Source organism: Oncorhynchus masou, unplaced genomic scaffold (genome assembly GCF_036934945.1).
Source record: "Oncorhynchus masou masou isolate Uvic2021 unplaced genomic scaffold, UVic_Omas_1.1 unplaced_scaffold_459, whole genome shotgun sequence".
NCBI lineage: Eukaryota > Metazoa > Chordata > Actinopteri > Salmoniformes > Salmonidae > Oncorhynchus > Oncorhynchus masou.
In genome coordinates this window covers 470547-489181 of record NW_027010985.1, presented here as the reverse complement: position 1 = coordinate 489181, position 18635 = coordinate 470547, and the positions used below count along the sequence as shown (strand labels likewise).

The following is an 18635-nucleotide window of genomic DNA, read 5'->3' as shown; positions in this document are numbered from 1 at the left end:
AGTATATTATATAGCTAAACCTCATCTAACCAGTATATTATATAGCTAAACCCCATCTAACCAGTATATTATATAGCTAAACCCCATCTAACCAGTATATTATATAGCTAAACCCCATCTAACCAGTATATTATATAGCTAAACCCCATCTAACCAGTATATTATATAGCTAAACCCCATCTAACCAGTATATTATATAGCTAAACCCCATCTCACCAGTATATTATATAGCTAAACCCCATCTAACCAGTATATTATATAGCTAAACCCCATCTAACCAGTATATTATATAGCTAAACCCCATCTAACCAGTATATTATATAGCTAAACCCCACCTTTCAGGGGGTTTGGATTGGGAGTGGTGTTGGCTGGGGAAACATGGAGAGGCCAGAGAGAGCCATACTTGTAAATTGTGCTTCGGAGAAGAAGAACGCTGCCTTTTGGCCACTAGAGGCCCCTATCATCCTCTATGAGGAGTGCCCTCATTGCCCTTTCCATCATGGCCGCCTGGAGTGACCGACTTGCCGCTCATAACGCATGCGCAATGATTACAAACAAATGTTTGAAAGAAATTTACCGCGAAACTGGTAAGTCAAGTTACAAACGTTTGTTTGAAGTGTTTTAACTATTGTTATTCTCCGACATTGGACCTTAACTGCAACGAGAAATTGCACCTCTAAACTGTTCTACTAAATCGCCTTGTGTATAAAATGTTGTTTTAATAATTTAAAAAGGTATTTCGCTTGCTGTTGTTGACAAAACAAACTACATCCGTGTTTCGTCTAGGAGGTGCTCATGTTAGTTAGCTTTCAGATTGTATATTATTATATATTTAGCGGCTATGTTATTTTCCCCCCACTTTCCCCGTGTATGCCTTGATTAGCTGTCTGTCTCTTTTTCCTAGTTAAAATAATGAAGCCTGTCCGGGGATCGGAACGCGCCTCCTCCAAGGCACCTAAAGGCAAGAAGACAGGCGAGAAGCCAAATAAGCCCGGTATAAAGACACGTCAACGGAGAGTATCTCGGGTGAGAAAGTTCTGAAGAATTAAACCTCTAAGAGGATACGGTTCTCCTTTTTGTTTTCATCACCTCATTCTGTCTGCATGTACCCTCTTTAGGAGGAGCCCCAGCCAGGAACCAGCAGCCAGATCCCTCAGCCAAAACCACAGAAGAAGAAGAAAGGTGGCACAGTTGCTAGTCCCAGGAAGCTGAAAGGTCAGGAGAAGTGGAAACCGCTGACCAAGTCCTCCATTACGGCTCTAGACAACATACTGGGACTGTCTATACTGTGAGTAGCATCCTCCATCATGGTTCTTGACTGGGCCTGTCTATACTGTAACGTCCTCCATCATGGTTCTTGACTGGGCCTGTCTATACTGTAACGTCCTCCATCATGGTTCTTGACTGGGCCTGTCTATACTAACGTCCTCCATCATGGTTCTTGACTGGGCCTGTCTATACTGTAACGTCCTCCATGGTTCTTGACTGGGCCTGTCTATACTGTAACGTCCTCCATCATGGTTCTTGACTGGGCCTGTCTATACTGTAACGTCCTCCATCATGGTTCTTGACTGGGCCTGTCTATACTGTAACGTCCTCCTCCATCATGGTTCTTGACTGGGCCTGTCTATACTGTAACGTCCTCCTCCATCATGGTTCTTGACTGGGCCTGTCTATACTGTAACATCCTCCATCATGGTTCTTGACTGGGCCTGTCTATACTGTAACGTCCTCCTCCATCATGGTTCTTGACTGGGCCTGTCTATACTGTAACATCCTCCATCATGGTTCTTGACTGGGCCTGTCTATACTGTAACGTCCTCCTCCATGGTTCTTGACTGGGCCTGTCTATACTGTAACGTCCTCCATCATGGTTCTTGACTGGGCCTGTCTATACTGTAACGTCCTCCATCATGGTTCTTGACTGGGCCTGTCTATACTAACGTCCTCCATCATGGTTCTTGACTGGGCCTGTCTATACTGTAACGTCCTCCATGGTTCTTGACTGGGCCTGTCTATACTGTAACGTCCTCCATCATGGTTCTTGACTGGGCCTGTCTATACTGTAACGTCCTCCATCATGGTTCTTGACTGGGCCTGTCTATACTAACGTCCTCCATCATGGTTCTTGACTGGGCCTGTCTATACTGTAACGTCCTCCATCATGGTTCTTGACTGGGCCTGTCTATACTGTAACGTCCTCCATGGTTCTTGACTGGGCCTGTCTGTACTGTAACGTCCTCCATCATGGTTCTTGACTGGGCCTGTCTGTACTGTAACGTCCTCCATCATGGTTCTTGACTGGGCCTGTCTATACTAACGTCCTCCATGGTTCTTGACTGGGCCTGTCTATACTAACGTCCTCCATCATGGTTCTTGACTGGGCCTGTCTATACTGTAACGTCCTCCATCATGGTTCTTGACTGGGCCTGTCTATACTGTAACGTCCTCCATCATGGTTCTTGACTGGGCCTGTCTATACTGTAACGTCCTCCATCATGGTTCTTGACTGGGCCTGTCTATACTGTAACGTCCTCCATCATGGTTCTTGACTGGGCCTGTCTATACTGTAACGTCCTCCATCATGGTTCTTGACTGGGCCTGTCTGTACTGTAACGTCCTCCATCATGGTTCTTGACTGGGCCTGTCTGTACTGTAACGTCCTCCATCATGGTTCTTGACTGGGCCTGTCTATACTGTAACGTCCTCCATCATGGTTCTTGACTGGGCCTGTCTATACTGTAACGTCCTCCATGGTTCTTGACTGGGCCTGTCTATACTGTGAGTAACGTCCTCCATCATGGTTCTTGACTGGGCCTGTCTATACTAACGTCCTCCATCATGGTTCTTGACTGGGCCTGTCTATACTAACGTCCTCCATCATGGTTCTTGACTGGGCCTGTCTATACTGTAACGTCCTCCATCATGGTTCTTGACTGGGCCTGTCTATACTGTAACGTCCTCCATCATGGTTCTTGACTGGGCCTGTCTATACTAACGTCCTCCATCATGGTTCTTGACTGGGCCTGTCTATACTAACGTCCTCCATCATGGTTCTTGACTGGGCCTGTCTATACTAACGTCCTCCATCATAGTTCTTGACTGGGCCTGTCTATACTGTAACGTCCTCCATCATGGTTCTTGACTGGGCCTGTCTATACTGTAACGTCCTCCATCATGGTTCTTGACTGGGCCTGTCTATACTGTAACGTCCTCCATCATGGTTCTTGACTGGGCCTGTCTATACTGTAACGTCCTCCATGGTTCTTGACTGGGCCTGTCTATACTAACGTCCTCCATGGTTCTTGACTGGGCCTGTCTATACTAACGTCCTCCATCATGGTTCTTGACTGGGCCTGTCTATACTGTAACGTCCTCCATCATGGTTCTTGACTGGGCCTGTCTATACTGTAACGTCCTCCATCATGGTTCTTGACTGGGCCTGTCTATACTGTAACGTCCTCCATCATGGTTCTTGACTGGGCCTGTCTATACTAACGTCCTCCATCATGGTTCTTGACTGGGCCTGTCTATACTGTAACGTCCTCCATCATGGTTCTTGACTGGGCCTGTCTGTACTGTAACGTCCTCCATCATGGTTCTTGACTGGGCCTGTCTGTACTGTAACGTCCTCCATCATGGTTCTTGACTGGGCCTGTCTATACTGTAACGTCCTCCATCATGGTTCTTGACTGGGCCTGTCTATACTGTAACGTCCTCCATCGTGGTTCTTGACTGGGCCTGTCTATACTGTGACGTCCTCCATCGTGGTTCTTGACTGGGCCTGTCTATACTGTAACGTCCTCCATCATGGTTCTTGACTGGGCCTGTCTATACTGTGACACCCAGGAAGTCTCCTGAATCTCGGACACTGTTCATCTCGCAAAACAGAGGCGCTGTAACATGGCCACTGGCCCATCGTCGAACTGACACTTGAATAGCCCTGGTTTAAGGTTTCCCTGGGTTGTTGTTACTCACTGATTCATTTGTAACCCTCTCTCTGTTTCTGTTTCTCTCTCCTTTTCTCGCTCCCTCAGGTCTGTTCTGGCCGGAAGACGGACTAAGAAAGAGGAATCGCAGAAACATCTGAACATTGTGAAAAACAGGTGAGAGAACAGAACACTCCAACTTCCAAAGTTTTTCTTTATTTTATTTTTACTATTTTCTACATTGTATAATAATAGTGAAGACCTCAAAACTATGAAATAACATATATGGAGTCATGTAGTAACCAAAAAAGTATTAAACAAATCTAAATATATTTTATATTTGAGATTCTTCAAAGTAGCCACCCTTTGCCTTGATGACGGTTTTGGACACTCTTGGCATTCTCTCAACCAGCTTCACCTGGAATGCTTTTCCAACAGTCTTGAAGGAGTTCCCACATATGCTGAGCACTTGTTGACTGCTTTTCCTTCACTCTGAGGTTCAACTCATCCCAAACCATCTCAGTTGGGTTGAGGTCGGGTGATTGTAGAGGCCAGGTCATCTGATGCAGCACTCCATCTCTCTCCTTCTTAGTCAAATAGCCCTTACACAGCCTGGAGGTGTGTTGGGTCATTGTCCTGTTGAAAAACGAATGATAGTCCCACTAAGCGCAAACCAGATGGGATGGCATATCGCTGCAGAATGCTGTGGTAGCCATGCTTGTTAAGTGTGCCTTGAAATCTAAATAAATCACTCAGTGTCACCAGCAAATCACACCCACACCATAACACCTTCTCCTCCATGCTTCACGGTGGGAAACACGCACCTCCTCCTCCATGCTTCGCGGTGGGAGACACACATGCGGAGATCATCCGTTCACCTACAATGCGTCTCACAAAGACACGAACGGTTGGAAACAAAAATCTCTAATTTGGACTCATCAGACCAAAGAACAGATTTCCATCGGTCTTATGTCCATTGCTCGTGTTTCTTGGCCCAAGCAAGTCTCTTCTTATCGGTGTCCTTTAGTAGTGGTTTCTGTGCAGCAACAGTCTTCTCTGAACAAATCGATTCATTTGTCACATGCGCCGAATACAACAGGTGTCGACCTTACTGTGAAAAGCCGAATACAACAGGTGTCGACCTTACTGTGAAAAGCCGAATACAACAGGTGTAGACCTTACTGTGAAAAGCTGAATACAACAGGTGTTGACCTTACTGTGAAAAGCTAAATACAACAGGTGTTGACCTTACTGTGAAAAGCTGAATACAACAGGTGTTGACCTTACTGTGAAAAGCCGAATACAACAGGTGTAGTAGACCTTACTGTGAAAAGCCGAATACAACAGGTGTAGGTAGACCTTACTGTGAAAAGCCAAATACAACAGGTGTAGGTAGACCTTACTGTGAAAAGCCAAATACAACAGGTGTAGGTAGACCTTACTGTGATAAGCCAAATACAACAGGTGTAGGTAGACCTTACTGTGAAAAGCCAAATACAACAGGTGTAGGTAGACCTTACTGTGAAAAGCTGAATACAACAGGTGTAGGTAGACCTTACAGTGAAATGCTAAATACAACAGGTGTAGTAGACCTTACTGTGAAAAGCTAAATACAACAGGTGTAGGTAGACCTTACTGTGAAAAGCTAAATACAACAGGTGTAGTAGACCTCACAGTGAAATGCTGAATACAACAGGTGTAGTAGACCTCACAGTGAAATGCTGAATACAACAGGTGTAGGTAGACCTTACTGTGAAAAGCTTACTTACAAGCCCTTAACCAACAACAGTTCAAGAAGTAGTTAAGAAAATATTTACTAAATTAAAAAAGTAACATGATGGTGCAACTGTAGAACTTTTTGAGGATCTGGAGACCCATGCCAAGTCTTTTCAGTCTCCTGAGGGGAAAAGGTGTCGTCTTCACAACTGTCTTGGTGTGTTTGGACCATGATCAGCTCCTTTGTCTTGCTCACATTGAGAGTTTTGTTGTCCTGGCAACACACTGCCAGGTCTCAAACCTCCTCCCTATAGGCTGTCTCATTGTTTTGTCGGTGGTCAGGCCTACCTTCGATAGGTCGTTGGTAATGTGGACTTGACCCGTTCCACTTCAGCCCCGTCTATGTTAATGGGGGCCTGTTCAGCCCCGTCGATGTTAATGGGGGCGTGTTCAGCCCCGTCGATGTTAACGGGGGCGTGTTCAGCCCCGTCGATGTTAATGGGGGCCTGTTCAGCCCCGTCGATGTTAATGGGGGCGTGTTCAGCCCCGTCGATGTTAATGGGGGCGTGTTCAGCCCCGTCGATGTTAATGGGGGCCTGTTCAGCCCCGTCGATGTTAATGGGGCGTGTTCAGCCCCGTCGATGTTAATGGGGGCCTGTTCAGCCCCTTCGATGTTAATGGGGGCGTGTTCAGCCCCGTCTATGTTAACGGGGGCCTGTTCAGCCCCGTCGATGTTAATGGGGGCGTGTTCAGCCCCGTCTATGTTAACGGGGGCCTGTTCAGCCCCGTCTATGTTAATGGGGGCCTGTTCAGCCCCGTCGATGTTAATGGGGGCGTGTTCAGCCCCGTCTATGTCAATGGGGGCCTGTTCAGCCCTCTTTTCCCGTAGTCCACGATCAGCTCCTTTGTCTTGCTCACATTGAGAGGTTGTTGTCCTGGCACCACACGGCCAGGTCTGTGACCACCTCCCTATTGAGGGACCTTAATGTTGAGGATCAGCGTGGCAGGTAGCCTAGTGGTTGGAGGGTTGGGCCAGTAACCAAGAGGTTGCTGGATCGGTTCCTCGAGGTGACAAGTTTAAAATCTGTCATTCTGCCCCTGAACAAGGCAGTTAACCCCACTGTTCCTAGGCCAGTTAACCCCACTGTTCCTAGGCCAGTTAACCCCACTGTTCCTAGGCCAGTTAACCCCACTGTTCCTAGACCAGTTAACCCACTGTTCCTAGACCAGTTAACCCCACTAGACCAGTTAACCCCACTGTTCCTAGGCCAGTTAACCCTACTGTTCCTAGGCCAGTTAACCCACTGTTCCTAGACCAGTTAACCCCACTGTTCCTAGACCAGTTAACCCACTGTTCCTAGGCCAGTTAACCCCACTGTTCCTAGACCAGTCAACCCACTGTTCCTAGGCCAGTTAACCCCACTGTTCCTAGGCCAGTTAACCCACTGTTCCTAGGCCAGTTAACCCCACTAGGCCAGTTAACCCACTGTTCCTAGACCAGTTAACCCCACTGTGCCTAGACCAGTTAACCCCACTGTTCCTAGACCAGTTAACCCCACTGTTCCTAGACCAGTTAACCCCACTGTTCCTAGGCCAGTTAACCCCACTGTTCCTAGGCCAGTTAACCCACTGTTCCTAGGCCAGTTAACCCACTGTTCCTAGGCCAGTTAACCCCACTGTTCCTAGGCCAGTTAACCCCACTGTTCCTAGGCCAGTTAACCCCACTGTTCCTAGGCCAGTTAACCCACTGTTCCTAGACCAGTTAACCCACTGTTCCTAGACCAGTTAACCCCACTGTTCCTAGACCAGTTAACCCCACTGTTCCTAGACCAGTTAACCCCACTGTTCCTAGACCAGTTAACCCACTGTTCCTAGGCCAGTTAACCCCACTGTTCCTAGGCCAGTTAACCCCACTGTTCCTAGGCCAGTTAACCCACTGTTCCTAGGCCAGTTAACCCACTGTTCCTAGGCCAGTTAACCCCACTGTTCCTAGGCCAGTTAACCCCACTGTTCCTAGGCCAGTTAACCCCACTGTTCCTAGACCAGTTAACCCACTGTTCCTAGGCCAGTTAACCCACTGTTCCTAGGCCAGTTAACCCCACTGTTCCTAGGCCAGTTAACCCACTGTTCCTAGACCAGTTAACCCCACTGTTCCTAGGCCAGTTAACCCCACTGTTCCTAGGCCAGTTAACCCACTAGACCAGTTAACCCACTGTTCCTAGGCCAGTTAACCCACTGTTCCTAGGCCAGTTAACCCCACTGTTCCTAGGCCAGTTAACCCCACTGTTCCTAGGCCAGTTAACCCACTAGACCAGTTAACCCACTGTTCCTAGGCCAGTTAACCCACTGTTCCTAGGCCAGTTAACCCACTGTTCCTAGGCCAGTTAACCCACTGTTCCTAGGCCAGTTAACCCACTGTTCCTAGACCAGTTAACCCACTGTTCCTAGGCCAGTTAACCCACTGTTCCTAGGCCAGTTAACCCCACTGTTCCTAGGCCAGTTAACCCCACTGTTCCTAGACCAGTTAACCCCACTGTTCCTAGGCCAGTTAACCCCACTAGGCCAGTTAACCCCACTGTTCCTAGGCCAGTTAACCCCACTAGGCCAGTTAACCCACTGTTCCTAGACCAGCTAACCCACTGTTCCTAGACCAGTTAACCCACTGTTCCTAGACCAGTTAACCCACTGTTCCTAGGCCAGTTAACCCCACTGTTCCTAGGCCAGTTAACCCCACTAGACCAGTTAACCCCACTGTTCCTAGGCCAGTTAACCCCACTAGACCAGTTAATCCCACTGTTCCGAGGCAGTCATTTTAAAGAAGAATTTGTTCTTAACTGACTTGACTAGTTTAATAAAATACAGTGGGGAGAACAAATATTTGATACACTGCTAATTTTGCAGGTTTTCCATACTAAATGCAAATTAATGACTTAAAAATCATACAATGTGATTTTCTGGATTTTTGTTTTAGATTCCGTCTCTCACAGTTGAAGTGTACCTATGATAAAAATGACAGACCTCTACATGCTTTGTAAGTAGGAAACACTGCCGATTTTGCAGGTTATCAAATACTTGTTCTCCCCACTGTATATTTTTTTATTTAACCTTTATTTTACTAGGCAAGTCAGTTAAGAACAAATTCAGGAACAGTGGGTTAACTGCCTTGCTCAAAGGCAGAACAACAGATTTGTACCTTGTCAGCTCGGGGATTAGATCCAGCAACATTTCGGTTACAAGTCCAACACTCTAACCACTAGGCTACCCTGCCGCCCCATGTTGAGCGAGTTGAGCCTACTGCAAGATGTCTTTCTTGGCTAACCACGTTGACTGCATTCTGGTTCCAGGTTCCTGTCTGAACTGGCTCAACTGCCAGTCCCAATTCAGAAACAGGAAATGATGAGTTATTCTTCCCGTCAACACCAGGAAGAGACTAGGAAGTCAGCCGTTGGCAAGAAGATCCTCAACAAGCTGGTGGTGAGACACTGGAAGGGGTGTGTGTGTGTGTTTAAATATGTGTGTGTGTGGTTATCTCGTCTGATGTTGCTACTGTGTGTCCAGGTGGAGCTGGGTGCTGTGGTGGGCTCTCTAAAACAGCTAGAGAAGGAGAGAGACTCCCTGGAGCACCAGTGTTTTAACCTCCGACAACGACTGGAGCAGCAGGAGGAGAGGAACCAGCAGGTAAGACAGACCTGGGCTCAAATACTACTTCAAATATCTCATAGGACGTTCTGTAGGCCTTTCCCCACGGCCGGGCCGTTCTGTAGGCCTTTCCCCACGGCCGGGCCGTTCTGTAGGCCTTTCCCCACGGCCGGGCCGTTCTGTAGGCCTTTCCCCACGGCCGGGCCGTTCTGTAGGCCTTTCCCCACGGCCGGGCCGTTCTGTAGGCCTTTCCCCACGGCCGGGACGTTCTGTAGGCCTTTCCCCACGGCCGGGCCGTTCTGTAGGCCTTTCCCCACGGCCGGGCCGTTCTGTAGGCCTTTCCCCACGGCCGGGCCGTTCTGTAGGCCTTTCCCCACGGCCGGGCCGTTCTGTAGGCCTTTCCCCACGGCCGGGCCGTTCTGTAGGCCTTTCCCCACGGCCGGGCCGTTCTGTAGGCCTCCCTCCTCCGAACTTCTCAGAAGGCCTACAATTGGTTTTGTAATAGAAGGACTAGAGAATAGGAACTAAGCCCATATTTGGGTATCTGGTCTGAGCATAGGCCTCTGGTCATTGTGACATTCATTGTTGGTTCTTTCATTGATACTGCAATATTTTCCCCAGGGCCCAAAAGCTCTGGTCAAAGGCTAATACACTATATAGGGAACAGGCCCTGGTCTAATACACTATATAGGGAAAGGGCCCTGGTCTAATGGGCTATATAGGGAAGAGGCCCTGGTCTAATACACTATATAGGGAAGAGGCCCTGGTGTAATACACTATATAGGGAAGAGGCCCTGGTGTAATACACTATATAGGGAAGAGGCCCTGGTCTAATACGCTATATAGGGAACGGGCCCTGGTCTAATGGGCTATATAGGGAAGAGGCCCTGGGCTAATACACTATATAGTGAACGGGCCCTGGTCTAATGGGCTATATAGGGAAGAGGCCCTGGTCTAATACGCTATATGGGGAACGGGCCCTGGTCTAATGCACTATATGGGGAACGGGCCCTGGTCTAATACGCTATATGGGGAACGGGCCCTGGTCTAATGCACTATATGGGGAACGGGCCCTGGTCTAATGCACTATATAGGGAACGGGCCCTGGTCTAATGCACTATATAGGGAACGGGCCCTGGTCTAATACACTATATAGGGAACGGGCCCTGGTCTAATGGGCTATATAGGGAAGAGGCCCTGGTCTAATACGCTATATAGGGAACGGGCCCTGGTCTAATGGGCTATATAGGGAAGAGGCCCTGGGCTAATACACTATATAGTGAACGGGCCCTGGTCTAATGGGCTATATAGGGAAGAGGCCCTGGTCTAATACGCTAAGTGGGGAACGGGCCCTGGTCTAATACGCTATATAGGGAAGAGGCCCTGGTCTAATACGCTATATAGGGAAGGGGCCCTGGTCTGATTCACTATATGGGGAACGGGCCCTGGTCTGATGCGCTATATGGGGAAGAGGCCCTGGTCTAATACGCTATGTGGGGAACGGGCCCTGGTCTAATACACTATATAGGGAATGGGCCCTGGTCTAATGAGCTATATAGGGAAGAGGCCCTGGTCTAATACGCTATGTGGGGAACGGGCCCTGGTCTAATACACTATATAGGGAAGGGACCCTGGTCTAATACCCTATATGGGGAACGGGCCCTGGTCTGATGCACTATATGGGGAACGGGCCCTGGTCTAATGCACTATATAGGAACGGGCCCTGGTCTAATACACTATATAGGGAACGGGCCCTGGTCTAATACACTATATAGGGAACGGGCCCTGGTCTAATACACTATATAGGGAAGGGGCCCTGGTCTAATACACTATATAGGGAAGGGGCCCTGGTCTAATACACTATATAGGGAAGGGGCCCTGGTCTAATACACTATATAGGGAACGGGCCCTGGTCTAATACACTATATAGGGAACGGGCCCTGGTCTAATACACTATATAGGGAAGGGGCCCTGGTCTAATACGCTATATAGGGAACGGGCCCTGGTCTAATACGCTATATAGGGAAGAGGCCCTGGTCTAATACACTATATAGGGAGGAGGCCCTGGTCTAATGCACTATATAGTGAACGGGCCCTGGTCTAATACACTATATGGGGAACAGGCCCTGGTCTAATACACTATATAGGGAACGGGCCCTGGTCTAATGCGCTATATGGGGAACGGGCCCTGGTCTGATACGCTATATGGGGAAGAGGCCCTGGTCTAATACGCTATGTGGGGAACGGGCCCTGGTCTAATACACTATATAGGGAATGGGCCCTGGTCTAATGAGCTATATAGGGAAGAGGCCCTGGTCTAATACGCTATGTGGGGAACGGGCCCTGGTCTAATACACTATATAGGGAAGGGACCCTGGTCTAATACACTATATGGGGAACGGGCCCTGGTCTGATGCACTATATGGGGAACGGGCCCTGGTCTAATGCACTATATAGGGAACGGGCCCTGGTCTAATGCACTATATAGGGAACGGGCCCTGGTCTAATACACTATATAGGGAAGGGGCCCTGGTCTAATACACTATATAGGGAAGGGGCCCTGGTCTAATACACTATATAGGGAAGGGGCCCTGGTCTAATACACTATATAGGGAACGGGCCCTGGTCTAATACACTATATAGGGAAGGGGCCCTGGTCTAATACACTATATAGGGAAGGGGCCCTGGTCTAATACACTATATAGGGAAGGGGCCCTGGTCTAATACGCTATATAGGGAACGGGCCCTGGTCTAATACGCTATATAGGGAACGGGCCCTGGTCTAATACGCTATATAGGGAAGAGGCCCTGGTCTAATGCACTATATAGGGAGGAGGCCCTGGTCTAATGCACTATATAGGGAACAGGCCCTGGTCTAATACGCTATATAGGGAACAGGCCCTGGTCTAATACGCTATATAGGGAACAGGCCCTGGTCTAATACGCTATATAGGGAACAGGCCCTGGTCTAATACGCTATATAGGGAACAGGCCCTGGTCTAATACGCTATATAGGGAACAGGCCCTTGTCTAATACGCTATATAGGGAAGGGGCCCTGGTCTAATACGCTATATAGGGAACGGGCCCTGGTCTAATACGCTATATAGGGAAGAGGCCCTGGTCTAATACACTATATAGGGAGGAGGCCCTGGTCTAATACACTATATAGGGAGGAGGCCCTGGTCTAATACTCTATATAGGGAGGAGGCCCTGGTCTAATACTCTATATAGGGAGGAGGCCCTGGTCTAATACTCTATATAGGGAGGAGGCCCTGGTCTAATACTCTATATAGGGAGGAGGCCCTGGTCTAATACGCTATATAGGGAACAGGCCCTGGTCTAATACACTATATAGGGAACAGGCCCTGGTCTAATACGCTATATGGGGAACAGGCCCTGGTCTAATACACTATATAGGGAACAGGCCCTGGTCTAATACACTATATAGGGAACAGGCCCTGGTCTAATACACTATATAGGGAACAGGCCCTGGTCTAATACACTATATAGGGAACAGGCCCTGGTCTAATACACTATATAGGGAACAGGCCCTGGTCTAATACACTATATAGGGAACAGGCCCTGGTCTAATACGCTATATGGGGAACAGGCCCTTGTCTAATACACTATATAGGGAACAGGCCCTGGTCTAATACGCTATATAGGGAACAGGCCCTGGTCTAATACGCTATATGGGGAACAGGCCCTTGTCTAATACACTATATAGGGAACAGGCCCTGGTCTAATACGCTATATAGTGAACAGGCCCTGGTCAAAGGTCATTTCAGCCTTCTGTTTATGTCTCCTTCTCCTCTCCCCTCCTCCTTTCTCCCCCCCTCTTCTCCCCCTACTCTCCCCTCTTCTCCCCCTACTCTCCCTCTTCTCCCCTACTCTCCCCTCTTCTCCCCCTACTCTCCCCTCTTCTCCCCCTACTCTCCCCTCTTCTCCCCCTACTCTCCCTCTTCTCCCCCTCTTCTCCCCCTCTTCTCTCCCCTCTTCTCCCCTCTTCTCTCCCCTCTTCTCCCCCTACTCTCCCCTCTTCTCCCCCTACTCTCCCCTCTTCTCCCCCTACTCTCCCCTCTTCTCCCCCTCTTCTCCCCCTCTTCTCTCCCCCTCTTCTCCCTCTTCTCTCCCCTCTTCTCCCTCTACTCTCCCCTCTTCTCCCCCTTCTCTCCCCTCTTCTCCCTCTACTCTCCCCTCTTCTCCCTCTACTCTCCCCTCTTCTCCCCCCCCCTCTCTCCCCTCTTCTCCCCCTTCTCTCCCCTCTTCTCCCCCTACTCTCCCTCTTCTCCCCCTCTTCTCCCCCTCTTCTCTCCCCTCTTCTCCCTCTACTCTCCCCTCTTCTCTCTCCCCTCTTCTCCCCCTTCTCTCCCCTCTTCTCCCCCTACTCTCCCTCTTCTCCCCCTCTTCTCCCCCTCTCTCTCCCCTCTTCTCCCCCTACTCTCCCCTCTTCTCCCCCTACTCTCCCTCTTCTCCCCCTCTTCTCCCCCTCTTCTCCCCCTCTTCTCCCCCTCTTCTCTCCCCTCTTCTCCCTCTTCTCTCCCCTCTTCTCCCTCTACTCTCCCCTCTTCTCCCCCTTCTCTCCCCTCTTCTCCCCCTTCTCTCCCCTCTTCTCCCTCTACTCTCCCCCTCTTCTCCCTCTACTCTCCCTCTTCTCCCCCCCTCTCCCCTCTTCTCCCCCTACTCTCCCCTCTTCTCCCCCTACTCTCCCCTCTTCTCCCCCTACTCTCCCCTCTTCTCCCTCTACTCTCCCCTCTTCTCCCCCTACTCTCCCCTCTTCTCCCCCTACTCTCCCCTCTTCTCCCCCTACTCTCCCCTCTTCTCCCCCTACTCTCCCCTCTTCTCCCCCTCTTCTCCCCCCTCTTCTCTCCCCTCTTCTCCCTCTACTCTCCCCTCTTCTCCCCTACTCTCCCCTCTTCTCCCCCTCTTCTCTCCCCTCTTCTCTCCCCTCTTCTCCCTCTTCTCTCCCCTCTTCTCCCTCTACTCTCCCCTTCTCTCCCCTCTTCTCCCTCTACTCTCCCCTCTTCTCCCTCTACTCTCCCCTCTTCTCCCCCCTCTCTCCCCTTTTCTCCCCCTCTTCTCCCCTCTTCTCCCCCTACTCTCCCCTCTTCTCCCTCTTCTCTCCCCTCTTCTCTCCCTCTTCTCCCCCTACTCTCCCCTCTTCTCCCCCTACTCTCCCCCTCTTCTCCCCCCCTACTCTCCCTCTTCTCCCCCTACTCTCCCTCTTCTCCCCCCTACTCTCCCTCTTCTCCCCCTACTCTCCCCTCTTCTCCCCCCTACTCTCCCCTCTTCTCCCCCTACTCTCCCCTCTTCTCCCCCTACTCTCCCCTCTTCTCCCTCTACTCTCCCCTCTTCTCCCCCTACTCTCTCTTCTCCATGTTGTTTCAGATCCTCCAGTTGTCAGAACAAGGAGTCCTGCATCTCCCACCTGTACCTCAGCGCAGAGACAGACCCTTACAGGTCAGCGAGCAAGCTATAACACACACACACACACACACACACACACACCCAGGTTTCCATGCATTTTGGTAACCATGAACAGTTCTCGTGAAGCCTCAGGTTTTCATAGCTGTGGTTTTATTGCAGCTGTGATCTGAGTTCTGTCGAAGAGGAAGTGGCCAGACACATCTACGACATTCTGCTGACTCTTTCAGGGAAGATTGTTTTCCATTTAAGAGCTCTCAGAATAACCTGGAGGTCTATGACAGAAACACGACCGTTCAAAAGTTTGGTATCACTTAGAAACGGCCTTGTTTTTGAAAGAAAAGCACTTTTCCCTCCATTAAAATAACATTAAATTGATCAGAAATACAGTGTAGACATTGTTAATGTTGTAAATTACTATTGTAGCTGGAAACGGCTGATTTTTAATGTAATATCTACATAGGCGTACAGAGGCCCATTATCAGCAACCATCACTCCTGTGTTCCAATGGGCACGTTGTGTTAGCTAATTCAAGTTCATCATTAGAAAACCCTTTTGCAATTATGTTAGCACAGTTGAAAACTGTTCTGATTTTAAAGAAGCAATAACACTGGCCACCTTTAGACGAGTTGAGTATCTGGAGCATCAGCATATGTGGATTCGATTACAGGCTCAAAATGGGCAGAAACAAAGACCTTTCTTCTGAAACTCGTAAGTCTATTCTTGTTCTGAGAAATGAAGACTATTCCATGCGATAAATTGTCAAGAAACTGACGATCTCGTACAGCGCTGTGTACTACTCCCTTCACAGAACAGCGCAAACTGGCCCTAACCAGAATAGAAAGAGGAGTGGGAGGCCCCGGTGCAAAACTGAGCAAGAGGACAAGTACATTAGTGTCTAGTTTGAGAAACAGACGCCTCACAAGTCCTCAACTGGCAGCTTCATTATATAGTACCCACAAAGCACCAGTCTCAACCTCAACAGTGAAGAGGCGAAGCTGGGACCCCGGGATGCTGGCCTTCTAGGCAGAGTTGCAAAGAAAAAGCCATATCTCAGACTGGCCAAAAAAAGAAAAGATTAAGATGGGCAAAAGAACACAGACACTGGACAGAGGAACTCTGCCTAGAAGGCTAGCATCCCGGAGTCTCCTCTTCACTGTTGACGTTGAGACTGGACAGAGGAACTCTGCCTAGAAGGCCAGCATCCCGGAGTCTCCTCTTCACTGTTGACGTTGAGACTGGACAGAGGAACTCTGCCTAGAAGGCCAGCATCCCGGAGTCGTCTCTTCACTGTTGACGTTGAGACTGGACAGAGGAACTCTGCCTAGAAGGCCAGCATCCCAGAGTCTCCTCTTCACTGTTGACGTTGAGACTGGACAGAGGAACTCTGCCTAGAAGGCCAGCATCCCGGAGTCTCCTCTTCACTGTTGATGTTGACACTGGTGTTTTGCTGGTACTATTTAATGAAGCTGCCAGTTTTAATTTAATATATTTTTTTAGTTTGATTTTTTTAAAATTTTTTTGGGGAAAACAAGGACTTTTCTAAGTGACCCCAAACTTTTGAACGGTAGTGTACGTCATTTAAAAAATACAATCTTGGCCTTCTGGGTAGCGCAGCATTGCAGTGCTAGAGGCGTCACTACAGCCCCGGGTTCGATCCCGGGGGTGTGTCGCAGCCGGCCGTGACCGGGAGACATACGAGACAGCTCACAATTGGCCCAGCGTCGTCCGGGTTAGGGGAGGGTTTGACCGGCCCGGGATGTTCTTGTCCCATCGCGCTCTAGCGACTCCTTGTGGCGGGCCAGGCGCAGTGCACGCTGACTCGTCTCACCCGTTGGTTCCTCCGGCTGGCTTCCGGGTTAAACGAGCAGTGTGTCAAGAAGCAGTGCGGCTTGGCAGGGTCGTGTTTCGGGGGACGCATGGCTCTCAACCTTCGCCTCTCCCGAGTCCCATCACTGCAACGTACGGACGAGACAAACTACCAACTGGAATGAAATGGGGGAGGAAGAAGGGGTCCAAAAAAATGAGTAAAATCTTGAAGGAGAAACAGTTTGGCAACTTCTGAGCAACGTAAGATGAAATAGTGCTTCCTAACTGTCCTCTCCCCTTCTAGGAGCAGATGGTGTGTCTGGTTCATAGCAGACACTCCGTCACCACGGCCCGTCGCCTCGCCAAGACCCTCCAGACATCAGGGCCGGTCCAGGATGCCCAGACCCTGCTGGAACGAGCCTACAGACACGCTGACCGCCTGATCACTCCACCTACAGCTGTCAGCCAATAGCAGGACTCCATCCAGCCTGGTTGGCCAATAGCAGGACTCCATCCAGGCTGGTTGGCCAATAGCAGGACTCCATCCAGGCTGGTTGGCCAATAGCGGGACTCCATCCAGCCTGGTTGGACAATAGCGGGACTCCAACCAGACTGGTTGGACAATAGCGGGACTCCATCCAGACTGGTTGGACAATAGCGTGACTCCATCCAGACTGGTTGGACAATAGCGGGACTCCATCCAGACTGGTTGGACAATAGGGACTCCAACCAGACTGGTTGGACAATAGCGGGACTCCATCCAGACTGGTTGGACAATAGCGTGACTCCATCCAGACTGGTTGGACAATAGCGGGACTCCATCCAGACTGGTTGGACAATAGCGGGACTCCATCCAGCCTGGTTGGACAATAGCGGGACTCCATCCAGCCTGGTTGGACAATAGCGGGACTCCATCCAGCCTGGTTGGACAATAGCGGGACTCCATCCAGCCTGGTTGGAAAATAGCGGGACTCCATCCAGACTGGTTGGACAATAGCGGGACTCCATCCAGACTGGTTGGACAATAGCGGGACTCCATCCAGCCTGGTTGGACAATAGCGGGACTCCATCCAGCCTGGTTGGACAATAGCGGGACTGTATTAGCGATATATTTTTGACTATGTATAAGCCATTTGTTATATGGCTCTGTCATGGGCTTTGCACGGACCACCTGACTTTAACTGCTACGTAGTTAACATTGTATTGGGAGGAGCCCCATTTGTTCATATCTGTATGTATTTTATTGTTTCCTAAGTGTTTCTTCTTTTAGCTGTAGATGATAATTAAAAACCTGTAAAAGTGTTTGACTGTTTTGATGAGTTCCTTTGATGAATATAGTTCTGATAATGCCTCTCGTCCAGACAGGCTGGGTGACAGGTTTACTTCAGCCCTAAGATAATGCCTCTAGTCCAGACAGGCTGGGTGACAGGTTTACTTCAGCCCTAAGATAATGCCTCTTGTCCACAGGCTAGGTGACAGGTTTACTTCAGCCCTAAGATAATGCCTCTCGTCCAGACAGGCTGGGTGACAGGTTTACTTCAGCCCTAAGATAATGCCTATTGTCCAGACAGGCTGGGTGACAGGTTTACTTCAGCCCTAAGATAATGCCTCTCGTCCAGACAGGCTGGGTGACAGGTTTACTTCAGCCCTAAGATAATGCCTCTTGTCCACAGGCTGGGTGACAGGTTTACTTCAGCCCTAAGATAATGCCTCTAATCCAGACAGGCTGGGTGACAGGTTTACTTCAGCCCTAAGATAATGCCTCTAATCCAGACAGGCTGGGTGACAGGTTTACTTCAGCCCTAAGATAATGCCTCTCGTCCAGACAGGATTACTTCAACCCTAAGATAATGCCTCTAGTCCAGGCGGGATTACTTCAGCCCTAAAATAATGCCTCTAGTCCAGACAGGCTGGGTGACAGGTTTACTTCAGCCCTAAGATAATGCCTCTAGTCCAGACAGGCTGGCTTCAGCCCTAAGATAATGCCTCTAGTCCAGACAAGCTGGCTTCAGCCCTAAAATAATGCCTCTCGTCCAGACAGGCTGGCTTCAGCCCTAAAATAATGCCTCTCGTCCAGACAGGCTGGCTTCAGCCCTAAGATAATGCCTCTCGTCCAG

General features: G+C 49.6%; 1 protein-coding gene across 1 annotated transcript; it reads left to right on the top strand.

Moving 5' to 3' along the window:
• The first annotated feature begins 352 nt into the window (after positions 1–352).
• LOC135535187 (centromere protein Q-like) lies at positions 353–17232 on the top strand. Its single transcript, XM_064961890.1, has 8 exons — positions 353–587; positions 905–1026; positions 1119–1288; positions 4038–4106; positions 8990–9119; positions 9204–9323; positions 14674–14745; positions 16823–17232. Exons 1-8 carry the CDS (start codon positions 470–472, stop codon positions 16988–16990), a joined length of 969 nt encoding a protein of 322 aa, XP_064817962.1. The 5' UTR covers positions 353–469; the 3' UTR covers positions 16991–17232.
• The last annotated feature ends 1403 nt before the right edge of the window (positions 17233–18635 follow it).